Source organism: Lissotriton helveticus, chromosome 6, assembly GCF_964261635.1.
Source record: "Lissotriton helveticus chromosome 6, aLisHel1.1, whole genome shotgun sequence".
NCBI classification, from domain to species: Eukaryota; Metazoa; Chordata; class Amphibia; order Caudata; family Salamandridae; genus Lissotriton; species Lissotriton helveticus.
Genome location: NC_136067.1, coordinates 116,529,121 through 116,556,281, shown reverse-complemented (window position 1 = coordinate 116,556,281; position 27,161 = coordinate 116,529,121). Strand labels below are relative to the sequence as shown.

Sequence of the window (27,161 nt, the reverse complement as noted above, 5' to 3'; positions counted from 1 at the left end):
CGTCGACACAATAGGATCATATGTACTGAATATGCTTGTGAATACTATGTACAATGGTCACTCAAACTACAATCAAGTCTGTTCACTGATTATAAGTAACAAAAACACTAAGGTAGGGTAGGACCCGGGGGAATATTTAAAGACCAAACTCTGGGAACGGCCCCCACAGATACAGAACGACAAAGGAGTACCAGAGGGTCTAAGAAAAGGAGGTTATAAGTGTGTGTGAAACAGGCAAACGACCTAGGACTCTTAAACTGAACCAAGACAAAATGGTATACAATGACAACCTAAGAGATGGTCAAAGGTACCCATCAGTCACCACTCGGAACCGCCCTTCATCATTTGGGATTTTTTCAAAACCATCTATGCAGTTGTGTTATGTTTAGACAGAAAGAGACCAAGATGTAAATAAGTCCCTTCCGCTAAACAAGCAATAGTATGGTTTACCACTCCTAGAAACTGGTGAGTGGTCAAGTGTGGTGTGACTGGGTAGGTGCAGTGCAAAAGAAGTCTTAACGTGAAAAAGTGATAAACATAAGGAAGTGAGTTTAAAATTGGGTGAGGAAGCATAGAACAAACTTTATTCGGGTGATGCTCACTCTACCAATGTTAAAAATTTGTTAAAGACAGTTTGAAAAAATATGCTGTCTCAAGGTGGAACTGGGTCGACATGTTTCAGCAACAAGTGGACGTAATAGTCCTTGCCTTCTTCAGGACCTTTATAACAAATAAGTGCTACTGCATCAGTAAAACAAATAATAAGTGACAACTAAAAGACAAATATAGCAGACAAGTACAGAGATCACCTGCAGTTTCCAGGTGAAGATTCTTGTCTTTGGCTTACAGCTAATGTCGTTCACATAGCTTGTAAGACGTGAAGACCTCACCCCACCTGGCCTCCCCAGTCGGTTCAGACGCCGGCCAGGAAGTACCGACGGATAGAGCGGTGCTTCACTCTACTCCTGAGCCACTGCCAGGTGGGGTGAGGTCTTCACGTCTTACAAGCTATGTGAACGACATTAGCTGTAAGCCAAAGACAAGAATCTTCACCTGGAAACTGCAGGTGATCTCTGTACTTGTCTGCTATATTTGTCTTTTAGTTGTCACTTATTATTTGTTTTACTGATGCAGTAGCACTTATTTGTTATAAAGGTCCTGAAGAAAGCAAGGACTATTACGTCCACTTGTTGCTGAAACATGTCGACCCAGTTCCACCTTGAGACAGCATATTTTTTCAAACTGTCTTTAACAAATTTTTAACATTGGTAGAGTGAGCATCACCCGAATAAAGTTTGTTCTATGCTTCCTCACCCAATTTTAAACTCACTTCCTTATGTTTATTACTTTTTCACGTTAAGACTTCTTTTGCGCTGCACCTACCCAGTCACACCACACTTGACCACTCACCAGTTTCTAGGAGTGGTAAACCATACTATTGCTTGTTTAGCGGAAAGGACTTATTTACATCTTGGCCTCTTTCTGTCTAAACATAACACAACTGCATAGATGGTTTTGAAAAAATCCCAAATGATGAAGGGCGGTTCCGAGTGGTGACTGATGGGTACCTTTGACCATCTCTTAGGTTGTCATTGTATACCATTTTCTCTTGGTTTAGTTTAAGAGTCCTAGGTCGTTTGCCTGTTTCACACACACTTATAACCTCCTTTTCTTAGACCCTCTGGTACTTTGCCCACTGATTATAAGTATACAGACCGATTTGCTCGTTCTTGCCTATACTTGTTGTTTTGTCTTGTTCACTGTGGTTCACGGGCTGTGCCCCCTTGACATTACTTTCTGATTGTGTACATCGCCAAATAAATTCCTGTCTGGCTGGACAAAGGACATAAATACTCTTCCAGTTTGTGACTATTCTTACCCTGATCACCCAAACTACTAGGGTCCACTGTTTTTTGTAATATGTTGCATGTTATAGGCCACCAGTAAATTGTGGTAAGAATTATGATAAATTATTCTGTGTGATAAATAGCCCATCTCTTTCACCTAGTGTCAAAGCAATCTAGTTGCCTTTCAAACCTGCAATCAAGTGAAACAAGCATTTGCAATGCAGTAGGCCTCACCTTTACGCGAGTTTGAGCTATTGGCATTGTAAATGACAATGCCTTTTATTTATGTTTTAGTTTTTAAAACGCAAATAAAAATCATTGTCATTTACAATGCTAATAGCTTAAAGTCTCAGAAATGCGAGACCTATTGCATTGCAAATGCTGGTTTAGAGTTTGTGTTTTAAGTTAACAGCCAGGTCACCTGTATATCTCACCAGTTCAATCTCTTTCAAAGCATGGGTCACGGCCAGGACTCGCAGCATGTTCTCCTAACATCTTCTGGGAGGTGAAAGTCTGCTGCGTGTATTGCAGCACTTGGGTCCAGTACTCAGAAGTAGCAGTGACATTGCCACCGAGAGTCTGTTCTGGTGGGCAGGCTCTGGCATTGTCGATGGCTTCTAGCAGTTTGTGGGCCTTTTCTGGGATTTAGGTTAGTTGAGTGGTAAGCTTCAAAGCCAGAAGGCAGGCGGCCACTGCAGGCTCTTCATTACTGGCTGCACAGCTTGAATGCAGTTCAATGATGGGTCAGCGATGCTGTGTGCAAAGGTCCAGTCATTGCTCATAGTGGTGCAGTCCCTTTAGGTCACTACTTTAATTTGCAGCTCAGTCCTCTTGGGTGCAAAGCTTGAGTTCACAGTGGCACAGTCCACTTCAGCACATTTCATGGCAGTGCTGTGGTGCAGGCTACTTCAGGATCAGTGTTGCTGTCCTCTATGTAACACTTAAGGTCTGTGCCAAGGTGTGGCCTCTTAAATACAACTTCAGGGTTATAACGATACAGTCCCCTCAAGCACAGTATGTGGGAGGGCAACAGTCAGGATGCTCTGCAAGAGGGTCTGCTCCAGTCCTGGGAGCATGAAAGATCGCTTTTTCTATCCAGCCTTTTTGGGCGAATGGACATTCAGCTCTTGTTTCAGCTTATTTTGCTTACCCTGGTTGATCACACTTCCTCCAGGGTCGGCACACTCCTCCCCTCAGGTGGGTCAGCTTCCAGGTGTTTCATAACAGTGAGACCACTCTTCTGTCTAGGTCACCCTCCATGTGATGTTGAATTACCCCATGGAAGTTGACTGTCCGGTAAAACCCAGCTCTAGTTGCACGCCAGTCCTCAAAGTACTCTGCTTAGTTCTCTCTTCCATGAACTTGAAACTGGATAAAAAAAGTTGATCAGCAACTCACTTCTATACAGTCAAAGAAGACAAGGGCTATTAATTCACTGTCTGCTCTCACACAAATGGTTTGGGGTAGTTCTTCTTTCATGTTTTCTTTCCATGCTGTCTGCTAGACTTGGGTAAAGTGATGCTCCTTACAGCGGGGGCCTCTTAATTTTGGAGCGCCCACAACATAGCACCTGGCGATCTGCAGCCACAGTGACCAGGAAAGAGACAAAAGGCTGACCTCACCTAAAGAGAACCCTTAGCACTATGAATAGAGACTGCAGTTCCACCTCTCGTCTCATTCACCTACAAAATGGCAGTGATCAGGAATACTAATCCGCAGTCCCTCAAAGCAAAAGGACCTAACCGAATGGCTAACGAGTCTTGCCTCCTCTTTCCCCACTACCCTGTTCAGGAGTCTCTTTCCAGATATAAGAATGAGAGCAGTACATTTCTACTTGTTTGGGAAAGCTGACTCACTTCCATCTTGTGCACATTAGGAGGCCAGAAGCCTCCAAAATGTAACCTACTGGCTTACGCTACTCTGGTTCACTAGCGCACACATAAGCCCACTCACACCCGTCTAACATGCAATGGGATGTTGCAGGTACGACCCTTGTTAGTGCACAGAAGTGGACCTTTACATTAATGGGCCAGTAGACCTTCACTCCTAGGTCACAACTGTTGATTCTCAAAACTCGGGGCTGCCGCTCCCATTTTACGTGCTAAACCTAGTACAGGGATGGTAGTACAGAGTAACACTCGGATGAACACACACCTGGTGCACCGCTCCAGGTTTAGGGCAGCTCCAGGACTCCATTCATGTCACGGGACATGCCTACACAATGCTCATACATACAGTAGATTAGCTTAAGGCTGTTGCCAACATCAAAAGCTGGATACCAGATACTCCAAAGGATCATGACCGTATACCATTCGGGGACATTCCAGTCCCACCAGTGCGGAATCGCAGAGGCTTGAGCAGCCAATCTAAACTTGTTTGAAAGTCAGTGCTCTAGCCTTCATAGGTTTGTGTATTTATTTTACAAAGTTTTATATAGCGCGAACCAGATCCCACCTTTCTGATAGATTTTATAGCTTGCGGAGCGATCTGTTCAATCCTATACCATCTTGGGGGTGTTGGGTCAACGGTTCTTGGGTCAACGGTTCCAAGGTTACTTCTGCCTTATTCTGGATTAGTTTAACTTTTGTTAAAAGTGCGGCAAATGCCATGCAAGATGATACTACTCACTAATGTATTTGTGTGTTTCAAATGTTTTACATGTCCACCCTTAGGACCAACACCATTTTCTGACCTTAACTAAAATCTAACTTCTATGAAAACTGTATCTGTGATCTTTGCTTGTGCAGATGATGTTGTGCACCTAAATTAAAAGCAAGTGAGCAAAAAAAGAATGGCAAGATACTCAGCAAATTTTTGTTGCAGTTATTATTTGAAAATGTGAAGTCCTGTCCAAAGATGAGGGTCTGAAAAATTGCTTATAAGAGCCTGGTTTGAATTAATTTTTAAAGGAATATAATATTATTAAAAGGTATTTGCCATATTTTAGTTAACGTTAAATTGTTTTTAATAACTCCATGTGGGGGTTTTATATAAAAATCTTTTATTCCATCTTGCAGACTCACTGCTAGCAATAGTTTCGTACTGGTACTTGCTAGTTTGATTTAAAAAAGAAAAGAAAAATATAGCTTTGTCAATATTAACTTTGTGTGTTGTGCTTCTAACTCATTTCTTGCATTTGGATTTTTTCTTTCAGAAATCTGATCCCGCCCAGGAGTCGCAGGTAAGCAAAGGTTTTTGTTGGAGTTATTTGGATACTGCTGTTATCCCTGGAACTGTGTGAACCACGTATAGAATTAGATGAGAGTTCCTCCTGACAAAGTTTAATTTCCATAGCCAAGAAATAATCAGCTACACCCTCGCCCCCACTATTGAGGTCCCTTTAAGGTGTAGGTCATAAATCGTTTTCCTTCTACTGTTTGATTTATAAAACAAGCAACATTATTTTGTTGGGTTGTTACCTAAATAATCATGTGCAGATTCAATTTTGTGGCCTATACAACAGAAATCGGTATAAAGCAAAGTAGTTGGAATTGTTTCTCAAGACTACTGTTCCTCGTCTTTTCTTCACAGGCCCAGGCCTGCTGTCGTGTGGGTATTGCGGTTCTCAATACCCTAGCTGGATACATTGACTGGGTGTCAATGAACCACATCACAGATGGCAACTGCAAACTCCTGGAGATGCTTTGTCTCCTCTTAAATGAGTCTGAACTGCAAATAGAGGCAGCAGAGTGCCTCCTCATCGCCGTCAACAGAAAGGTGAGTTGGACAGCTCCTACATCCTACATTGTGTGTATTTCTTCCTTCTAGAATGGCTCAGCATAAGCAGTGAAGAGCTCAGACTGCTACTGACTCATTGAAGCACCCTTTCAGTTTTGGTGTGCCATACACACCCGTCACATACCCAAGCAATGGGTTGCTTGCTCTCTTCTTGAACTTGTTGATTAATTCGTTTTTGTTGAACACTACTTTTATTTCACTCTTTTTCTTTTTTTTGCCTGACTTTGCAAACCAATGTAGAAGCCACACAACACACTGAATGCCCACCTCAAGGCAGACGCAGCATGGCCTTCTTCATGGCAGCTGCATTGTTCATGCTTGCAGCTGGCGCGCCTAGGGCTTGCCAGTCTCTGACCGCATTGTGTCAAGGAAGCTCAGCGGCTCAATTGCAGAAAGAAACTAATTTCTTTAGTCCCCTCGCGAAAACTCGATGCAAAATCTAGAACTGCTGAAATCAACAATGAAAGTCCCTCTTTTTATAGCCTGTGCTGTTATCCTATGAGGTCTTGAATACCTAAAATACACATCTGTATAATGACCAATTGTCACTTTGGCGCACGCTCTGTCTGCTTTCAGGGGAAACTGGAAGACCGGAAGCCATTGATGATCTTGTTTGGAGATGTCGCCATGCACTACATCCTGTCAGCTGCACAGTAAGTGCTCTTATATCCTCTACCTGTGTGTCATTGCACATTGCGTTATCCAAAGCAAACACCCCTCATCACTAACCTTTGCAGATGACCGTGTTTGTTTAATCCACGGCCACAGCACTTATTATGCAGCAACATACCAGTTGTATTTTGAAAATTGATACTTGTATAGCGCACTACTCACCCGCAAGGGTCTCAAGGCGCTTGTACGAGTACCGCTGTGGAACCCATCCTGGCTTTCCTGTGAGGTGTCCACTCCTGGGCACCCCCAAGGTGGAGGCCAGGCATCCTTAGCGTTGTGGGGGCCGTTGTGGAGATTAAGCAAGCTATTGCCCAGAGTTGCAGAGTGGGACCCATGGTTAGCTTAGGCACCTAGGCGAGAATTATCAGGTCCGTGGAATTTTTAGCCCGAGACCCCGCCGAGGCGGGGAATTGAACCCTGGTCCCGGGCTAGACCTCTGCATCATGGTCTGCCGCTCTAACCATTGAGCCACACTTCTCCACTTCTCTATTTTGAACTATTCCTGATAGTCATACTTACAACCAGTGTACATCTCGAGTCCTTTCTGTGAGTTTGTGTTCTGATCCTGTTATTGTGACTGCTCCAGGTGGCCTTGGGGGGTTATAAACACCAATAACTCCATTTTTACATTTATTTAGAAGCATACACTTTCTGTTGACATTGCAGTGCTCGAAAAGCAGACGCTGCCGCCAGTTTCAGGGGTCTGGAACAGAAAAGGTTGTTTGGAAATGCAGTAGGATGGATACCCACCATAAGCACTGGCAGAGTTCAGAATGATGCCAGAGTGTTAGGGTTTACGATTGTTCAAATGTCTGTTTCAGTGTTCGTTATTCTTAATTGATGTTAGTGGGAATGTTCTTTTCCCTCCGCAGAATGGCTAATAAGGAAGCTTTGACAGAGAAGCGTTACATATTTCTGAAGAGACTGTGTCAGATCCTGTGTTCCCTTGGGAACCAACTTTGTGGATTGGTGGTAAGTTCTCACCTTCACCTGTTAAGGTGGTTGCAATACTGTGCCATAACGTATGTGCTAGCGCTTTGCACTCTTAACTATAAAACTTTAAAATACTAGTTCATTTCATTTTAAATGTCATTGGCAACCATGGCTATCTGCAAAGACTAAAGGAATTATTTTTTACCAAGGATATCTATAGGTGCAGGGGTCAGTGGAACACTGTTCATAGCACATGGTATTTAAAAGACACATGCGTAATTTACAAAAAGAAATGAGTGTAGAAACTAAAAAGATGTTCAGCTGTATCAGCCCTTCTTAAGAAGAAAATGTAGATCTTTAGTCCCTTACCTACATGCAAATGGAAAAGAGCAGGAACAGAGAAGCTTTTGAAACACCTGAGAACCTCTTTTTACTTTTCTTCCAAAAACCAATCCCATTAAGCCCAGCTGAAATACTTAGTATCAAAACCAGGATATGGGTGAGAGAGTAGCTATAGATGTGATCCCAGATGCTAACATATTTGCATAGTAGCCCTTAAAGGTTTCCTGGTCTACTTTGCAAGAGTGGCAGAGGTTATGTAAGAATGTATATGGTATTTCTATACCATGAGCCTAACCAAAAGGCAGCGGAGTGCTATACCTCGTCAAAGACACAAAAAGTGATGTAAGGAAATGCTTGCAATAAGTCTAACTACTGGCAATCGCTTGGGGTTCCACTATAACCCATCGTTCTTTTGCCCACTAAGCCGTGTTAGTTTGAACTCCGCGATATGCAAACCATTCTTGACCTTGCTCCAATAGGAACAGTCCAGCCCGACCTGCCAGGCCAGCACCTTTCTGAACTGAAACACAAGCAACCCAAGCTCAGTATAAAGTCCGTGAGTGATAGGCGAGGTAGCAGAGTTATGGACTGTTAATGCATTGTGATGTGTTCTTGAAAAGGTTAGTCTTCAGTTATTCCCTAAATTGGGGCACCAATGGATGCAGGGATGTTTGAGATCCTCGGTGTATAGATGGAAAAACACTGCTGTCTTCTTTTTCACTTTTTGTACACTTATTAGTCTACAGTCTGATGGTTTCCAGGCTGCAGGTGTGCCATAAACCACCACATATGGTGAGCTTGCCTGCCAGATAAACAGAGTCTGGCTGTGATGAGTGTGTAAATGATGCAGCTGGTTTGGAAGATGGTGTGGACCGGCAAGGGGGGGGCAGTGGAGTCACTTGAGTTTAAAGGTGACATTATCATATTTCTTCGGGTCCTGAATGAGATGTTCTGTAAGAGTAGTATGCCCTTAAGGGGCACCAGTGTGAAGTCTGGAAGGCCAAGTAGCTGGACGTTACCACCACCCAGATGCAAGAGTATGAGGGCTTGTACAGCAGTTCTGAAGCCACTTTCTCGAAGAAACTATTTCACGTTCCTTGGAAGAGGGAGCCAGTACCATTTTGTGTTTTGTCAGGTGTTTCTTAAGGGTAAGGTTGGTGTCCAAGGTGAATCTAAGTCACTTGGCAATTCCTGAGAGTTGGCGTTCCAGGCCATATCATTGAGCCAGGTTTCTACAATTTCCTATTTGTTGTTCTTGATAAATAGCAGGAATTCTGTCTTTTTTGGCTTGACCTTCAGGTAGGTGCTGGACATCGAGGTCTTGGATAATGATGCATTGGATGTCTGAGGCAGAGGAGACTTTCAGGAAGTGTTGTGTATCATCGACATATTTCAGCGGGTTGCTGTAATGACATGAGGTACTGAGGGCAAAGGGTACACCTTGCAATAGGTGGTTCCCGGACAGCTTCACATTTTTTGATAGTGATTGAGCTGAAGTGCTCTCTTGGGTACTGTTGACCCAAATTAAAAATGTTTCTGGGTCAGTAAGATGGAAAGTCAGCAGTGCAAATAAAGCCCTGATAATAAATATTCTTGGTTTTATAAATACAGCCTTGCCGGTGGCTTTCTTCTTATGATACTATTTTGTTGGTTGTTTGCTCCTTGAACAATACTGTATGCCTAAAATGTTCTAGATCTTGAATTATAAAACCATTTAGCACAGATGTTCTTCTTGTGTAAGCTGTTTAATATCCTGATCTTCTTTCCAGGGTTCTGATGTTGACGTAGAAACACCTGCCAACTTCTCAAAGTTCCTTGATTCATTCCTTGATTTCACTACACATTCCAGCCAGGTAAGGCAAAGTTTAGCATTCATAAACAAAATTGAATTGGGAACCCTCAAGTGAAATATTGTGCTTAGTGTAAACTTCAGTGACACTACAGCTGTCCCTATAAAGCTCCCCTTTAACAAAGTGCCTGAAATATTTTAATTCTTTATTTTTCTACAGTAAAGAACCTTTATTTCATATATGGCGGCCCCTTTGACTCATTTATAGGAAACCGCCCATGGACTAGTTAGGCTTCCAGCCATATGGACTAAGGAGGGTTCCAGTTTAGTACAAAATTGATGTCCCTCGCATAGTTTCTCTAGAATCATCATATTTTCACGTTGATGCATTATAGAGTTTTCCCCAGGGTGTCCCTATTTGCTTGTATTGTGGCAAATAATCAGAACCAAGACACCTCGAGGGCCCGGATGCACATAATGGAGGGAAAACAAAGTAATTGTAAGCCATGTATATTTCGATCATTTTAGCAGCTCTTCCCTGTTTTGGTGCACAGACTAGTTTTAATGGTTCTACTGAAATGTCTGGAAGACCAATCAAGGCTACTCTCAGCAGTTTCAAAGACCAGATTTGTAGAGTGCGGTATGCTTCTTCGCCTGCTGAATGGGAAGATATAACGTGAAAAGGGTGTGCCTTCCCACATAGTTACAAGACTTGACAAATCTAGTAGACCTTCTCCTATAGGAAATGGAGCGACCACATGGGCTCTAACATTACTCATGGTCTTCAGTTTCTCCAAGATTAAATATGCACATGGATATGGTGGAACACAAAGCACTCCAGTTCCCGCTCTAGTTCCTTCTCCCAACTATTTCAGAAAAGGTTTTCCCAATCTATTTGACAGCTTGGTGACAGTGTGTTGATTGAAGTTAAAATGGGGCAAGGATTAAAAAATATGTTGAGTGCCAATATTGAATACTGCCAGTACTCCGTGCCTCATTGGGGGAAGTCTTTATATTCCAAGAGGAAATGGTCTCTGTTGGGTTGCCTTGTGGATCTATAAGATAGGAAGAACATGATTAACATTAAGTATGCCATAATTTTCAACCAGTAGATTTAACATAGGCCAGGGTTCAATATAAGTGACATGGCAGTCACTAAAAAGTTTGTGAATGAAACACAACAGTTAGCCATAGTTTGAACGAGGTGTCCTCTGCATAGTTATAATGTAAAATGCTAGACCGAAATCTTCCATTTTTTATGTCTAACTCTGGATGCAGTGTTAAACAGCAGTGGCAGCTCTGAAAAATATCATTGTTCCGATTCTTAGGCATAGAAAAAAACGATAGAAGTTAAAAATAAATTGTACAATTTCAAGACGCTATTTAAAGTTTGACAGGTGTGCCTCTGGCAAGCACACTAAAGGTGATGAGAGGAATGCTTGCTGTATGTCTAACCACTGTCAATTGTGCTTGGTAGCTACCAAACCTATTGTTCTTTTGCTCTCTGCAACTCATTTTAGACCCAGCCATGTGCAAATCAGTTTGTACCTTACCCCAATAGGAACTCCGCCGGGCCAGACCTGTCTGCGTCCTCCCTGAACTCAGCATTTGATTACGTGTGTTCCGGTTCAGGGAGGACCTGGCCTGGCAGTTCGAGTTGGACTGTTCCTAATGGAGAAGGGTCAAGACTGAAATTTTACTATGTGAAGTTCAGCAGTCTGTGGTATTTCTTTTGCTGTTTTTTGTAAAAACATTTCTTTTTAACAGTTCCTGCGCTCTGCTACCCAGAATACGTGGGGATCCCTCTTCAGACATGAAGTGTTATCCCGTGATCCTATGTTGCTGGCTATGATCCCCAAGTACCTTCGTGCTGCAATGACTAACTTGGTAAAGGTATGTACTTTGCAGTTATTGCTGATGTTCCACACCTTGTTGTTCAGATATATGAGGCACAGTGAGTTGACAAGCATGACCATGACGTCAAAAGAGACAACTGTGAATTTAAGAGACAACTGGTAGGATGAAATGTTAATGCAGAGACTTAACTTACAACATCAATATTCCTTAATGTGATTAAATTTGATTGAAAATTCACTCTTGCATCCTTCCTTTAAGCAGAGACAAACATACATTTTCCCTCCATCACACTCTCCCATCATTCTTTTCAGTCAGCTATACAGCTTTCAAAAAAGTTTTCTTTCTGAAACTCATACTCCTAATTAATCACTGCATTCATACATTAAAGACATTAACTACACATCTCCTTTTAACATAATGTTGTATACAAACAGTGAGCTATCTTAAATACTCCCTTCAAACTCAGTTGCTTTAAAGCAAAGTAGAGCAGGCTTGTGTTATACCATCTCTTTGTGGCCTTAGTATGCTAGTTTCCAACTATAGCTTAAAAGACTCTCCTATAGTTATCCTGTATCTGTGTGGAACTTTCAGTACCACCAAAGACTAAATTTTGCTTTTCAGTTCATCCCATGCAAAATATATAGTTTGAATCGTTCCTTAGTCATCTCTTTGCAGATGTCCCCAGCGATGGCACAACCATGACTGACCTCTGTTAAATATGCAGATGCTAAAACTCAAACACCGCAATGAGAAAAGAATCAACGAGATGTTGGTGATACATGAACACTGAGGCAGTAAGAAGACATCAATAGTTAGTCAGAAACTGCACTGACACTGGGGCACTCAGTGCACTGATGTCAGTACATTGAATGTACTTGGACTGAAACAAGAAGTCAAAAAACAACATGCAGTAGAACTGTTAATGAAACAGACTTACACACTACAAGAAGGCAGCTGGTAGTGGTACTGTATTGATTGTAATGGTAAATGGTGAGCCTAGGATTTTTTTAAACGTTGTTTTTCTAACTTTCTCTTGTTTCCCCTAGGTTGGCTATCCATCCCGAAATGACAGCCCTAGCTGTGAATATTCTCGTATTGACTTTGACAGTGATGAAGACTTCAACTCCTTCTTTACTGGTAAGTCAGTATAGTTCCTTAATAGGAGATTTTGACTTTCTGTAAGAAAGTGCCTCTTTTGATATGGTTAGCCATCCACATTTTTCCTGGAAATGGATGTGGTTTTGTTTGCAGTGCAAAGGTGTCCTTGCCAACCAGGTCCCCTTTGCCAGTGCTTGTTCCATAAAACGATTCCACAATTGGCCCTTCAGGCCATCTCTAAATCCCTAGTAAATGGTACCTGGGTACCAAGGGCATTGGGACTGAAGTGAGTCCTCTAAGGACCCCTCATCAAGGCCAGGTAGACCGCCACTGCTGCATGCTTGACCCCGTGCAGTCAAAATGACATTTATCTTGGCACACTGCTTGTGTGCCACTAGCCACTAGTAAGCCACCCTTCTAGCAGGCCTTGAAGCTCTAAGGCACATTGCACTATACCACAGATGAGAGGGCATATCTGCAAGAGCAGATGTCCCCCTACAACATCTATGTTCATTCTTAGATATTGTAAGTTATAGGGAAGCCATAGAGACATACAAGGGCTGTAAACTCGACACCTCGAGTTCCCCAGTCCCATGATGGCTTTTCTGAACCCAGGAGCATTTGGTACCAAACTAATCCTCTCAATAAACCCACACTGACTCCAGTTTGGGATTTATTGTAACATGTACTCTTAGGTCCCCTCAGAGATGTCCAACCCCCCCCGCGCCGAAAACCTACTAACCCTGGTGTGGTTACAGACTGGTTTTAGGCAGCCAGCCACCACCAGACATGTTTCTGGACCCATGGGTCGAGAGCCTCTGCATTCTGGGACCCGAAACAATGCACATCCTGGACGGAGGTGTCACACCTCGTCCCTCAGGATGGGCATAGTGCTCGAGTGGGAAGCTTCAAAGGCCTACTGCCTTTGTAATGTGACCCCTGGCCTCTGCTGCCAGCAGTAGATGGCAGACCCTGGTTTAAACTCCCATGTTGGGTGGGAAAACCGGCAGTAAAACTTAGGAAGAATGGGAGGTGTGCCCACCTCTGCTAACCCCACCGCCAAGGTGGGGGAGGTGAGGTGAAGCACATCTGTTAATCCCTGCCATCTTCAAGATGGGGAGACTCCTCCAATCAGGGCTAGGACTATGCCTCCTTCTACAGGGGGGTGTCATAGTTGAGGGTGTAGTCACCCCAGGTAAGATAGAAGAAAAATGTCCTCCGAGCACTCAAGTCCTGTAATAAACTGTATTAAGAGTTCCTTCTTCCGATGTCAAGATTCAATCGGTACAATAGATATATATTGTCTTCAAAGATTATTTATTAATGTTCCACTTTGTAATCCAATGTACACAGCTCCAATTCAGAAAATTGAACAGCCAACATGTGTTTCGTCTTGCTCATATTTAGCAATCGACTTCTTCTGGGCTGCAACCCAAATAATAATTACATAAGAATAGCTCAGTACTACAATATTGCATCTTTAAACAATTCCATTATTACATCCGTTTTCAAGGAAATGCAAAAGTTAAACAACCTCCAACCAAACCAGTGTCAAAGGAATAGAGGGAAAGAACCAAGTCACCAACAGTAAGTCACCCAAAGTATGTGTCAACAAGTAATTCTTCACTATTGTACATATTCACTATTAAGGACTCCTACCAACCTTGTCTGTTATCCTTCCATCACGGCAATGTATCCTCACATTGCATTAAAAATTCCAAATCACAATAATAATTATTCACAAAATAAGGCAGTTAATTCCTGCAAAGGATAAGAAAATATATAAGCACATTCCATACTGTAGTCTCATCGGTCCTATAACTCGCATGTAACCACATAGACACCCGTCTAGACCCCTTAGTGCATTATCACCATAATGCAGTATCTCTTGTATCTGCTCCCAACAGTTTGATAATTTGTCCAAGACCATGACCCAGGTAAGATGCCCATTGGCCCTGCCTGCTGCTACTCTAAAACGCCATTAAATTTAGTATTTAGATGGCTCACACAGCCCTGGAAACTAGTTCCTGCCGCCCTAAGAAGGACGAAGAAGACGCTATGCAGTGAAGCCTGAATACGCCTTCTAACTTGGTCCTAGTCCTACTGGCCTGTCTCCGGCTTCAAAGGCCCTGCAAAAGAAGGCAACGCCTGTCCTGCAGCCTGCGACTTCCATAACCCCAAGGAGCCTCCCTTCCCTTTGACAAAGAACAGAGACTCCCAAGGACAGCAGATCTGTCCCTAAGAGATCTGCACAAAGGACTCCGGTGCCCCCTGATCCACGAGTCCTGATCACTCTGCACCCGACTCCTCCGGCCTATGTCCTGGTGGCCCACTGATTCAGAGCAGATTCCCCAACGATACTCGCCTCAAATCCAGCATTGGCTGACCGTTCTTGGACTCCACAAGACGCCTGCAGACTGAATCCAGAGGCTCTTACCCCCCCCCCCCAACCCTCACCTGGGCTCTAGTAAAAAGAATCCGAAGTCAAAGGACACCCCTGCACCCGAAGCCCCTGGGCCTTGGTGAGCTGAACAGACAGTGCCCATGCGAGTCTCAGCACCTCAACTTACATCTGTTGTCGTTGGTCCTCTTCCTGCAGCCTCTGGTTTGACGCCTGCAACCTGTTTGTCCAACTGAGTTTCTCTGTTGACGGGCATTGGTCGCCCAACGCTGTATTTTCACACTGCATCCGGTTGCCCCTGTGCCGATGGTGGAGTGTGTTTGGTGCTGCTTTGTGGCCCCCTGTGCTTGCTCTAACCCCCAAAGCTTGATCCCTTCAATAGATTTACCTACCTGGAGCAGTGTGGCTGTCAGCACCCCTAGTCTCCATTGAAAGGCATTGGGCCTATCACCAAATATGACCTCTGCACATGGCTGCCCCTGTTGGGTCAGACCTTGTGCTTACCTTAACTTTGTCCTCTGCTGATCTTAACCCCTGAAGACTGGAACTGTAATTTGGTGTTCGAGGCATGTGGGCTGCTAAATTCATATCTTAGCATTAGATCGCCGCCTAGTGTTGGGTCCGGATGATCGCACATTGTTGTCCTGGAAGAGTCTTCGAAGTATCCTGAGATAGGTGGCTCCTCCCCTGGACTACAGTGCGCATGGGCATCGGCTCCATCCCCAGATTGTTTTTTTCCGCCATTGGGTTCGGATGCGGTCCCGACTTCTCTTTGTCGGAACCGAGAAAAACTAACTTTTTCAGGCCAAAAGGCCTTGTATTTTCTAGCGTCGGTATTGTTCGCGGACGGTCTCGGGTTCTTCCAACTCTTGAAGTCGGATTCAACGGAGTCTACACTCTTCGGACATCGAGGCCTTCTCATCGCGACACGACTACAACTTTCCAGCATGGAGCGGAGTCCGTTTAAGTACTGTCCGCTCTGTGGGTCCAAGTACCCACATATAGACCTCCACCCGGTCTGTAACAAATGCCTTTCACCGGACCATGACGACGGCAAGTGCAAGGCTTGCGCTCAATTCCGGTCCAAAAAGACTCTCAAGCTCCGGCGCGCGGTGCGCCTGGAGGCCAGACAAGCGGCCCCGGATCCAGAAAACATCTTCGGCGACCAAGAAGAAGATGAACAGGGTCATCATCTCCAAATCTCCCCACCCGAAACGGAGGTCGAGGCGGATCCGGTGGACGACGACGGAGTCGCGGGTCAAGACCTTCAATACGTCGACGAGGTAGGGGACGTCGAAGAGATTTATGGGGCCGCGGCGGATAGCTCTGGGGACGAGCTATGCCCCGAAGGTTTCGAAGATCAAGATCGGGTCACGGGATCGCCAAGTGGCCTTACCCAAGACCCAGTGCCGCAAGCCACGGCCCCGCCATCAGGCCCGGCCACGGACGTACTTGCTGGGCAAGCCGGATCGAAACCGAAACCTGCGGTGTCGACTACACCTAAAATGGCCGACCCGAAAACGAAACCGAAACTTATGGACTCGAGCGTCCCTAAAATGGCGGCCGGCCCACAGAAACCTACTGCACCCGCTGCCGCATCGGCTCCGTCGGGCTCCGGTCCGCAGAAGGCGAAGAAGTCGGTCGATTCCGCTGGAACGAAATCGGCGCAGGAGGAGGGATCCTCTAAAAAGGGTGGTCGGCACGGATCAACCGCTGCGACACCGTCTAAGCACGCCAAGGCCAGCAGCGTAGTGGATACGGAACCGACTCAAGCGCACGGATCGACGGCTGGCACGTCTGCGCATCGATCCAAGGACTCTGGGTCGGCGTCAACGGCATCGGCGTCCAAACCTCAGAAGGGCCACCATCACGTCGGATCCGAGGGGAAGGTCAAGACGTCCTCGTCAGCGCCAAAAGCCACTGTGCATGAAGTGTCTCCCATCGCCGCTTCGCTGCAGAGAATCAGGGAAAAGGCCGCTGCTACGTCGGCTCCGTTACCGTCGCCTCAGACACCGAAGGATGCTCCGGCCAAGCCTAAAAGCAAGCTTCTCTTCCTTCTGCCGCCGAAAGAGGCTCCGAAGGCTTTTTCTACAAAATCGACGCCAAAGAAGGCGGATTCTTCTACGGCAGGGGTACCTTAAAGTCGAGAACTCGAATCGGAGGACGATTCTGAGCACTTCATCGACGCCAACACAGGCAAATTGACAATATACAAAAGAAGGATCACATCAGAGCCTCTAGACTCCTATGTTATCCCACTAAAGAAGAAAAGAGTTCCTCTGGACGCTTCTAACCTCATAGAGCCTATCCAGCCTCCTCCAAGAAAAAGCCCTACTCCCTCACCAGAACATTCTGATGGTGAGGGTTATGATGAGGAGCACCAATACACCTTCCCCGTAAATGAACCAGATGCACATACAGATGCATATGATGACATTGGTGACCAAGGCACCCAAGGTGTGGGGCAAGACCCACAGCCTTTCAGTGCACGTGCATCCCCAACAGAGGATTCTGCAGGTTTTCATGCACTCATCGAGAGGGCAGCTGCTAATCATGATGTAGACATGCATGCTGACCCAGTGGAAGAGGACTTTCTCTTTGACACTTTTTCAGTCTCTGAAAGAACTGTGAAAACGCTGCCTATGCTCAAGGGAGTCCTCAAGCATGCAGCTGACATCTTTAAAGAACCTACCAGGGCGAGAGTGGTCAATCCACGTATCGAAAAGAAGTACAGGCCAGCACCTGCAGACCCTGCATACATTCGGGGACAGTTGCCTCTGGACTCTCTTGTGGTCGCAAATGCCAGAAAACGGGCCAACTCCCAGACAACGGGTGAAGCTCCTCCCCCTGACAAGGAGTCCAAAGTGCTGGAGGCAGGGGGCAAGAGAGTGGCGGCACAGGCTGCCAACTTTTGGCGTATTTCAAATACACAAGCACTCTTAGCACGTTACGATAGGGCGCATTACGACACCCTAGAGCAAATAGTACAACACCTGCCTCCACAGTTTCAAGAGGGCACCAAACTGCTTATAGAGGAAGGTAAACTGATCTCCAACGCAGCCATCAAGTGTGCACTTGACGCCGCAGACACAGCAGCTAGGGCTATCAACACTAGCGTCATGCTGAGACGACAAGCTTGGCTCCGCATATCTGGGTTTAAACCCGATATTCAGACAACAATACTTAATCAGCCAGTCAATCCTGATAGACTGTTTGGTCCAGATGTTGACACCACCCTCGAAAAGATAAAGAAGGACACAGAAACTGCTAAGTCCATGGGGGCCCTGCAATCACAACAGTTTCGTGGCAATAATTTTCGTCGCTCAGGTGCACGTGGAGTCACCAGAGGACAAATGGGTCAACAATCTCACTTCTCAAGGGGTGGAGCACAATCCTCGTTCACGAAACAGAACAAGGGAGGTTACAGAAATAACAGCAACAGAGGGCGCGGCAGAGGAAACAACAACTCCCGCTCCTCTACCCCTAGCAAACAGTGACTCTCTGTCACTGCCCCCCGACCACTTAACACCTGTCGGGGGGAGACTGCAGCAGTTCCTGCCCGTCTGGAGAAACATCACCACAGACAGGTGGGTGCGACAACTAATCCAGTATGGTCATTGCCTAGAGTTGAAATCCACTCCACCCAACATCCCGCCAAGGCAAAGGCCTATGTCCGCAGAGCACTTGCACTTATTGCAGCAGGAAGTAGTGGCAATGCTGAAAAAAGGCGCAATCGAGCTCGTGCCAGTGGGAGAGGAAGGCACGGGGGTATACTCCCTGTACTTCCTTATTCCAAAGAAGGACGGATCTCTCAGACCCATTCTAGATCTACGTCCCCTCAACCTGTACATACTGTCAGAACATTTCCATATGCTTACACTGCAACAGATTCTCCCCTTGTTAAACCAAGGGGACTTCTTAGCAACCTTGGATCTCAAGGATGCTTATTTCCACATTCCACTACACCCGTCCCACAGGAAATACCTCAGGTTCACTATCCAAGGAAAGCATTACCAATTCAAGGTCCTGCCCTTCGGAGTCACCACAGCCCCAAGGGTGTTTACCAAGTGTCTGGCGACAGTGGCAGCGCACCTCAGGAGGCAGAACATCCATGTCTACTGTGGAAAAGTAAATTTTGCTATGTTCTGTGTCCCTACGTGTCATCCATCATATGTTATCTGTGCATGATTAATATGCATATGTTATTCCCCATGTTCGATTAAAGACGCAATTATAGTTGTGTCCACCTTTAGTATGTCAGTTTCCAGTTCTCGTGAATACTACGAATATCAGGCCTATGTAAAGCTACGTTGCCACGTTTCTCAGTGTGCACGTTATTCCATTGTAAAATCTCCGTTTCTAGGCCTCAAAAGGGCCTGGACACCAGATTCAGCTCCTGTCCCCTGAAGCCTCGCTGAGGAGCGATACAGCCCCCACCTGTATCCTCGACCCTTCACTTATTTCCTGCCTTACAGTGCCCGGTTCAGCCTGGCTCTGCTTCTGAGTCTGCCAAGAGTATGTTATGATTCGAGTTATCAGTACAGCCCTCCTTCTCTGCATTCCTAAAGCTACTGAATCGCATCAATAGTTTCCGTCATTGTCTAGCCTCTACGTCTCCATGTAAGAGAAATACTGCATTTAATGATCATTTAATATTCTTCATCACGCACTACATGTAGAATAATGCATGCTCCAGTCTTAGAGTCTGTTCGCCTTTACCCCGATAACATTTGGATTCTATCAACATGTTCTCTAAACATCAGATACTAGATACTGCTTAGGTACATGTCGCCCTGACTCTCCAGACTTCAGTCTCTGCTCCTAGCACAGAGCTCATAGCCCCCAGCTTCTCCTAGTAACACGTCATTGCCAGTTTGCGCGCACCATCAGGTTAGAGGTCCCGGCTCCTTAGGTAGCCCCCTCCATGGTTTCCACCCCATTCATGACATATTCTGTTACGTTTGCATCACATGTCTATGTATACGCCCTGTTACACCTCTTTTCACCCTTATCTTTCGCGACTGCTACGCGTCACGCCTATTGCTCCACCCACTGCTACGCCTATTGCGATGTAATGCTATGTGTTTGCGTTATGTATATATGCTCATGTACTGTTATTAAAAAGTTATCCTTCCTAGCCTTCTTGTCCAGATCCTGGCAGCGCTGCCAGGGCTTGCCATCCTATTCCTGTGCAGGTTGTCCTGTCCCTGTCTTTATGCTGTATTAAACCTGCAAAAACTCCTACTACCTCGAATCTTGACTCTTATTTATTGAGCTATCTGTTATTCATTTAAGCATTCAAAAATAGAGGTATTATTTATTTATTTACCACATAATGGCGCCCGAACAGGGACTTGCCCTTTCCCCACGCGTCGGTGAAGCCACGCCGACCCCCTGACCCTCTGCAGTCGTGACGGAACTCTTCTGCGCACCGGCAGATATTTCTGCTTCAAGTATCCCTCAGGCCCACGGAGGAGGCGGTCCAGCATCCAGACGAGACGGTGGAGGAACGCGGCGAGTCCCGACCAGAGCCCAAACCGAGAGTCCAAGGTCCGAGGTATCCGGAGGCCCACCCGTAACAGAAGTCCGAAGTTCGTCCGTCCGGCGTCCAAGCAGTCCCGTCCAGTCTGAGGCCTTCCGTTCTTACTGCCCGGTGAGTACCATTACTGGGGTAGTATCTAGACAGGGTCAATTTAATTGACTCTGGTCCGTGGGTTGGTGGTACACAAGCCCACAAACGAAGTGTCCACTCCGGTGGATACGGGTCCTGACGTGTCTCTGTATGAGACCGGTAAGTTTCGTACTGTTTCAGCAGTGCATCTAGTTTCTGTTCTAGTCAGTTCTGTTCTCGAGAAAATTCATGTATTCTGTTTTCCGTATTCCAGGTAGTATTCTGTTCGAACTGTTATTCTGAATGTTCTTCATGTATTTTGATGTCGTGGAATGAGTGTGAAGTAGTTATCGTGTTTATTGTGTATCGTATTGTGTCCAGATTATAGTTCAGTCATGCCGCTCTTTTCAAAACTGCGTCAGTTGAGAACTAGAAAAGGTCTGCTAGAAGCAGCAGTTCCTGTCCCGCCTAGGGACAGTCCAGGTCATTTTATGTATCGGAAGCATGGCATAAGCGCCATATTGTATCTAGATTTATGGGTCGAGTATACCAAACAGTTAGAGGAAAAGTATAGATGGCCTGTGTCAGGCACATGGGATGCCGAGTGCATCATGAGAGTAGAAGAAGCATTATGGAAAAAGAAAGCCAGACAGTCACAGAAAGATGCCATCGAGTTATGGCGCAAAGAATTTCATAAAAGAACCGAAAAAGAAATCAGAAAGTCAGAATTAAGTAGAGAATCCTTGGAACGAGCCCAAGAAAGGGAATTAATCGAGATTGGTGAACGAGTTAAAACCGAACAGTCAGACAGACAGAGGCATGCTCTTATTAAGGGTATGTATCCTCTTCTTGCCGAGGGCCGGCCAAAAGCGACCCCGGAGGCATCCAGTAACTTTCCGCCACCATTAGTTCCGACCAAGCTACGTCACAAACAGACCGCAGCTGATATTTTCATCTCGTCCTATTTGGACGACACAGTCCCAGAATATGCAAATCCTGTTCGCGCTCCGCCAGTCCCTGTAAATCAGGCACTCCCCGTTTCTCCAGACACCGGGGTACCCCTTGCAGTACCTGTTACGGTCCCCCCGGTCCAGCCCGCCATACCAGTTCAGCCCGCATTTCAATTTCCTGCCACACTAGTACGAAGAGGATCAGTCGACGATTCTAGTTTAGGGGCCGCAGGAGGAGGTCCTCCTCAGACCCCGCCGCCACATAAGCGTTTAACGTCAGCCGATTTACATGCACAAGCGTCACAGCGTACGCCCAGACATCAGTCTGTAGCAGAAATAAGAAAAGCCCTTAATGAATGCGGCTATGATCCAGTCCCAGGCGAGGATAATATGGTTTTATATTCATTACGTGTAAGAAAGGTGGCCGAGTATCTAGTCACCCTACCGAATATGAAAGAAGATCTAGACAGAATATATCGTTTCATCCGTACAGGGGATGATCCAGAAAGCATTGGCGAAGTCATGTCTCAAAGGAAAGCCGAGATCCAGCTCATGATACTAAAGTTTTTGATTAATTGTTTAATAAGAGAACAAGATTACCCGTCCAAAGATCAAGCCGAAATGAGAACCCTGACAAAGTGGAGTGATAATATAGCCGAGGGTAAGCACAGGACCATCAGTGCTATGGAAAGTATGTACAAGAAAATCCGTAAAGAAATAATAAAGTTACACGAACAGCGTAAAGCAGCACAAGTAAGCGAGAAAGAAAGTAACTCTGATACTGAAGAGGTAGACGACGAGAATCCCGCCAGAATAGCGTATGTAGGAAAATCTAGATTTCCAGATCGCCATTTACGCCTAGAACACAAGTCAACTTTCCATCATCCAGCACCAGAACAAGGTTCTCTAGAACAAGTGTTTCAAGCTACCGATCACATTCTGAAATCACGAATCGGTTACAGTGAGTTAAGTACTATGCATGAACAAGAACTAGCCCGATCAGCAGTCCGATGGACTACTGATTCTACCACTTTTCCAGACGAAATAGTGGCACAAATGTTTCTGAAAATGCCCCCAGCCGAGCAACGACTGGCGGGTATGTATATGATTCAGCACCTCATTACATTGTATGAGGGTCAGCACTCTGATCCAGGCCCGTTACATGATATCCTGAACGAGTTACTCCAGTATAGATGGAAAGGTTTAGGTACCGATTTAATTAGTGTCATTCTAGAACAGCGTCACAAATATAGAACGTTTTTGAACCCGCATTTTGTTCATGTCTCACCCCCAGAAAATAAACCATTTTACATAGAGAGACAGAATCCGTTACGAGAAGTCCACCCAGTTAGAGGAACGGGTGGCGAACTAGAACGAGTGTTTGTTTACACCCCGATCACAAAGATGGAACTCTTAGAGATGAAAAAATTAATCCCCTGTCATGATAAAGATCCAGCAGGGTTCCATCGAGAATTAAAAGACATGCTCCGTATGGGAGAATACACGTATCCAGATAAAATTAAAATGTTAAAGGTCCTGTTGCCCGCAGGGGTGTATGAAAAGCTCAAGGAAAAAGAATGGGAGGTGGGAGAGAAAAAGATCGATTGGGCAGTCCTAGAAGCTGAAGACAAGGCACGAGTACCAGGTACCGGTCTTGGAGCGAAATGTAAAGAATTACCTGAATTATTGATTCAAGTTTTACCCAGATTGTTAACAACGAAAAAGGAAGACTGGGATGCAATCTCAGCCTGTAAACAGAAACAAGACGAAGACATTAGTGATTTTTATTCTAGATTTGAGAAATGTTTTAGCATCAACAGTGGCCTCAAGACAAGTAGCGAGTCATACCCTCACCTTTTTGTTACTAAATTAGTCGAGAATTCAAGTCAACAAATTAAGAATAGAGTTTTGAAAGTCGAAAGTACCTGGCAAGCTAATACCCCGTCCCAGATGTTACAGATGCTCCAATACCACCAGAATAGAATTAGAGAAGAGCAAGAACACGAGAGAAAACGTATGAAAGACACGAAAATGAAAGTACTAGTTGCACAATCTGTTCCTCAAGACAGTCAGAAGAGGGGTCCGAATCAAGTCAGTCATCCTGCAGCTCCCGTTAAAGGAAACTGCAATTATTGTAAACAGCCAGGTCATTTTATAAACGAGTGTGCAGTTCTGAAACACAACATAGCTACTGGTAAGACTAAAGAAAGACCACGTCCGCCTAGACAAGAACAAGTTTCACAGATTCCTCAGTCACAGAATGCACCACAGACAGTTACAGCTCCGCAGCCTATCGCTGCAACACAGCACGTTACACAGCAGATGTACCAGTATGCACAGTCTGAGTATCCAGAGTATCAGCCATATTCGTGAAACAGCCTAGAGAGGGAGGTAGGCTTGCCTCTCATCGAGATACCTGTAGATCAAGAAGGTCCCTATGTTCACAGTCAAGTATTAGGGAAAGACAGAAAGTTTTTGATTGATACAGGGGCAAGTAGGACCACAATTAGCCACGCCGAAGTTCCAGGGGCTCCGCTCTCAGGCTCAAGAAATGTTTCCCTTGGATTTTCAGGAAAACCCATTGTAAATGAAATATCAAAGCCAGTTACTCTAGAAGTAGGTCCATTGTCCCGTACTACTGACCTGTTACTTACTAAGTCATGTCCAGAGAATCTATTAGGTATTAAAACACTGAAAGAGTTAGGTGCAGTTATATGCTGTTCCCCAGAGGGAATACGATTGTTCCTGCGTGACTTTAAGGGTCACTATGTATTACGAGATTTTGATCCCAGATTGTCCAATGTTCCGCAGCATCTATGGGCGCAAGGTCCAACTGATGTTGGTTATATGCAAATCACACCCCATCGTGTGACTCTCAAGCCAGGTGTAGTGTTACCACGAATCAGACAGTACAGATTGCCACCGGAGGCAGTAGCAGCCTTATCCAAAATTATTGACGAGCTCATCGCTCAAGGAGTGGTTGTAGAAACTGACTCCAATGTATGCAATTCTCCGATCATTCCAGTCATGAAACGTACTGATCCAAATGCACCCCCAGTATATCGATTAGTGATTGACCTACGAGAGCTTAATAAATGTATTATTCCCCAGTACCCAGTTGTCCCAGATATCTCTTCCCTATTGGCAGCCATTGATTCAGAAGCCTCATTTTTTACAGTCATAGACCTCAAGAATGCATTTTTTAGTGTCCCCATTCATCCAGACAGCCAGTTCCTTTTCGGATTTTGTTTAAATGGAAGGAGCTATATGTTCACACGAGCTCCTCAAGGTTTCACAGAAAGTCCTAGTATTTACAGTCAAGCACTTAAGAGACAACTGGACAACATTCACATGCCAACTGACACTGCCCTGCTCCAGTATGTCGATGATCTACTGATCACAGCCCGTTCTGAACGTGCTTGCGAGCGAGCATCCCTCACAGTTCTGTATTTCCTAGCCGAGATGGGGCACAAGGTGTCCCCTTCGAAGCTTCAATTCTGTGTCCAGCAAGTGGTCTACTTAGGACACTTACTGTCCAAGAGGGGTAGGCAGTTGACACCTGACCGTATCCAGTTAATAGCGAGTCTTCCTCAGCCCAAGACCCAGAAGGAGGTACGTGCTTTTATCGGCCTTACTTCTTATTGCAGACAATGGATTCCTCAGTATGCATTTCTAGCCAAGCCACTGATACAGTTAACGACACAGGAGGCAGCCGTATCGACTGTCCTCCCTTGGACATCTGAACATACACTCAGTTTCAATGAGTTAAAGAAAGCCCTATGTCAAGCTCCAGTTCTAGCTACACCAAACTACAGTAAGCCTTTTACACTTTTCGTCACAGAACGCGAAGGTACCGCATTATCTGTTCTCACACAAGATCAAGCAGGACAATACAAGCCTTGTGCTTATTTTTCGAGCACATTAGATCCTGTAGCCCAGGCTCTCCCTGCGTGCCTCAAGTCAGTTGCAGCCACAGCACTAGCTATCAGACAAAGTGATTCCATAGTATTAGGACACTCCCTGACAGTACAAGTTCCACACTCCGTGGAAGTTCTTTTAAACCGAACACAGACTCAGCACTTGACAATTGCACGTTTAACAGGTTATGAATTGACACTGTTCCAGCCACACATAGAAATCAGACGCTGCAACATCCTGAACCCTGCTACACTGTTACCATCAGTTACTTTAAGTCCGGACACACACGACTGTGTGGAAGTAGTTAATATTACGACAAAGCTAAGACAAGATCTGACAGATATTCCGTTACCAGATCCCGACCTGACACTTTATGTGGATGGTTCATGTATGAGAACAAGTACAGGAGAACTAGTCGCCGCGTATGCAGTGACTACCGACACCGAAGTTATTAAGACACACCGTATTGACACCCTGTCCGCTCAAGCAGCAGAGCTAGTTGCTCTGACACAAGCCTGCATACACGCTAAGAACCGGAAAGTTAATGTTTACACAGATTCACGCTACGCCTTTGGAGTCGTACACGACTTTGGAGTGCTCTGGCAGGAGAGAGGTTTCATGACTTCTCATGGAACCAAGATTCAGCATGGTCTCCTTATTCAAGCTCTGTTAGATGCCATACATTTACCGACATCCATTGCTATCATGAAATGCAAAGCACACACGAAAGTTACTGACATTATTTCCCAGGGTAACGATCTAGCAGATCGCACAGCCAAGCTTACAGCACAGACTCCAGACATTCCAGTTAACATGACACACACTCCAGATCCGACTACATGTATGACAGTTAAGGACCCTACTCAAGATGTCATAGATATCCAGTTACATGCTACTCCCGAAGAAATCAAGAAATGGTCCGAACAAGGAGGGGTCCAGACAGATCAAGGATGGTTAACGAAAGGAAAAGCCACTTGGTTTCTCCCCGACTCTATGGTTCAAGTCATTATCAATACCGCACATAGTCCAGCACATTTAGGAGAAAAAGCTATGTTAGACAGTATCCAGAACATTTGGTTCAACAAGCATTTACGAGCTGCAGCCAAGCAGAAAGTCCGTACCTGTATGATATGTTGTCAGTTTAATCCAGGTAAAAGTGTCCCGGTGGAACAAGGTGGATTCCAACCTCCTGACCACCCTTTTGAAGTCCTCCAGATGGATTATATTCAGATGGAGCGATGTCGAGGTTTCAAGTATGTCCTTGTAGTTGTATGCGCTTTGTCCAGGTGGACGGAGGCATATCCAGTTCCAGATTACACAGCCGCGACCACTGCCAAGCAGTTGGTTCGTGAGTTCTTCTCCCGTTATGGACTCCCTAGGGTCGTATATTCTGATAACGGCCAGCCATTCTCCTCAGAGTTAATGAAGCATGTTTCCCTTTTGTTAGGGTACCAGTGGAAGTTCCATTGTGTACGCCATCCTGAAGCAGCAGGTCTCGTAGAGAGACATAACCAGACCCTGAAAATTCGCATCGCCAAAGTATGTAAAGAGAAAGGTGTGGACTGGCTAGTAGCTCTGCCAGTTGCTTTGTTCTATATGCGCATGGTCGCACATTCCAGATCAGGTCTGTCCCCGTATGAGGTCGTTTTCGGCCGCCCCCCTAACATGTGGGGTACTCCTAGACCCCGAAGTATTACCGATGTTTCAAGTAATATGCTGACAGATTACCTAGCTTCCTTGATGTCTGCCCTCAACTCTTGTCGTTCACAGGTTGCCGCCGCATTTCCAGACAATACCGAGGTGGCACCGCATGAAATCGTTCCAGGATCCATGGTCCTGGTGCGAAATTTTGACCGCTCAAGTCCGCTGGAGCCTCGCTGGAAGGAGCCCCGACAGGTCCTCCTGGCCACCCGTACAGCCGTGAAGTTGGAGGGACGCAAAGGCTGGGTGCATCTTTCACATATAAAGAAGTTTTATGGACTGAAACCGGTCTCAAAGAACATTT

At 45.4% G+C, this 27,161-nt stretch overlaps 1 protein-coding gene across 4 annotated transcripts in view; it reads left to right on the top strand.

The window, feature by feature from the left end:
- The window catches only part of LOC144762309 (exportin-5-like), a 949,573-nt gene that overhangs the window by 75,058 nt on the left and 847,354 nt on the right, over window positions 1–27,161 (top strand). For all 4 annotated transcript variants that reach the window (XM_078647462.1, XM_078647460.1, XM_078647463.1 and 1 more), the window contains exons 6-12: window positions 5,002–5,028; window positions 5,379–5,564; window positions 6,162–6,238; window positions 7,130–7,229; window positions 9,302–9,385; window positions 11,089–11,214; window positions 12,225–12,315. In XM_078647462.1, coding sequence (XP_078503588.1) covers window positions 5,002–5,028; window positions 5,379–5,564; window positions 6,162–6,238; window positions 7,130–7,229; window positions 9,302–9,385; window positions 11,089–11,214; window positions 12,225–12,315 — 691 coding nt within the window. The remainder of the gene's footprint in view (window positions 1–5,001; window positions 5,029–5,378; window positions 5,565–6,161; window positions 6,239–7,129; window positions 7,230–9,301; window positions 9,386–11,088; window positions 11,215–12,224; window positions 12,316–27,161) is intronic.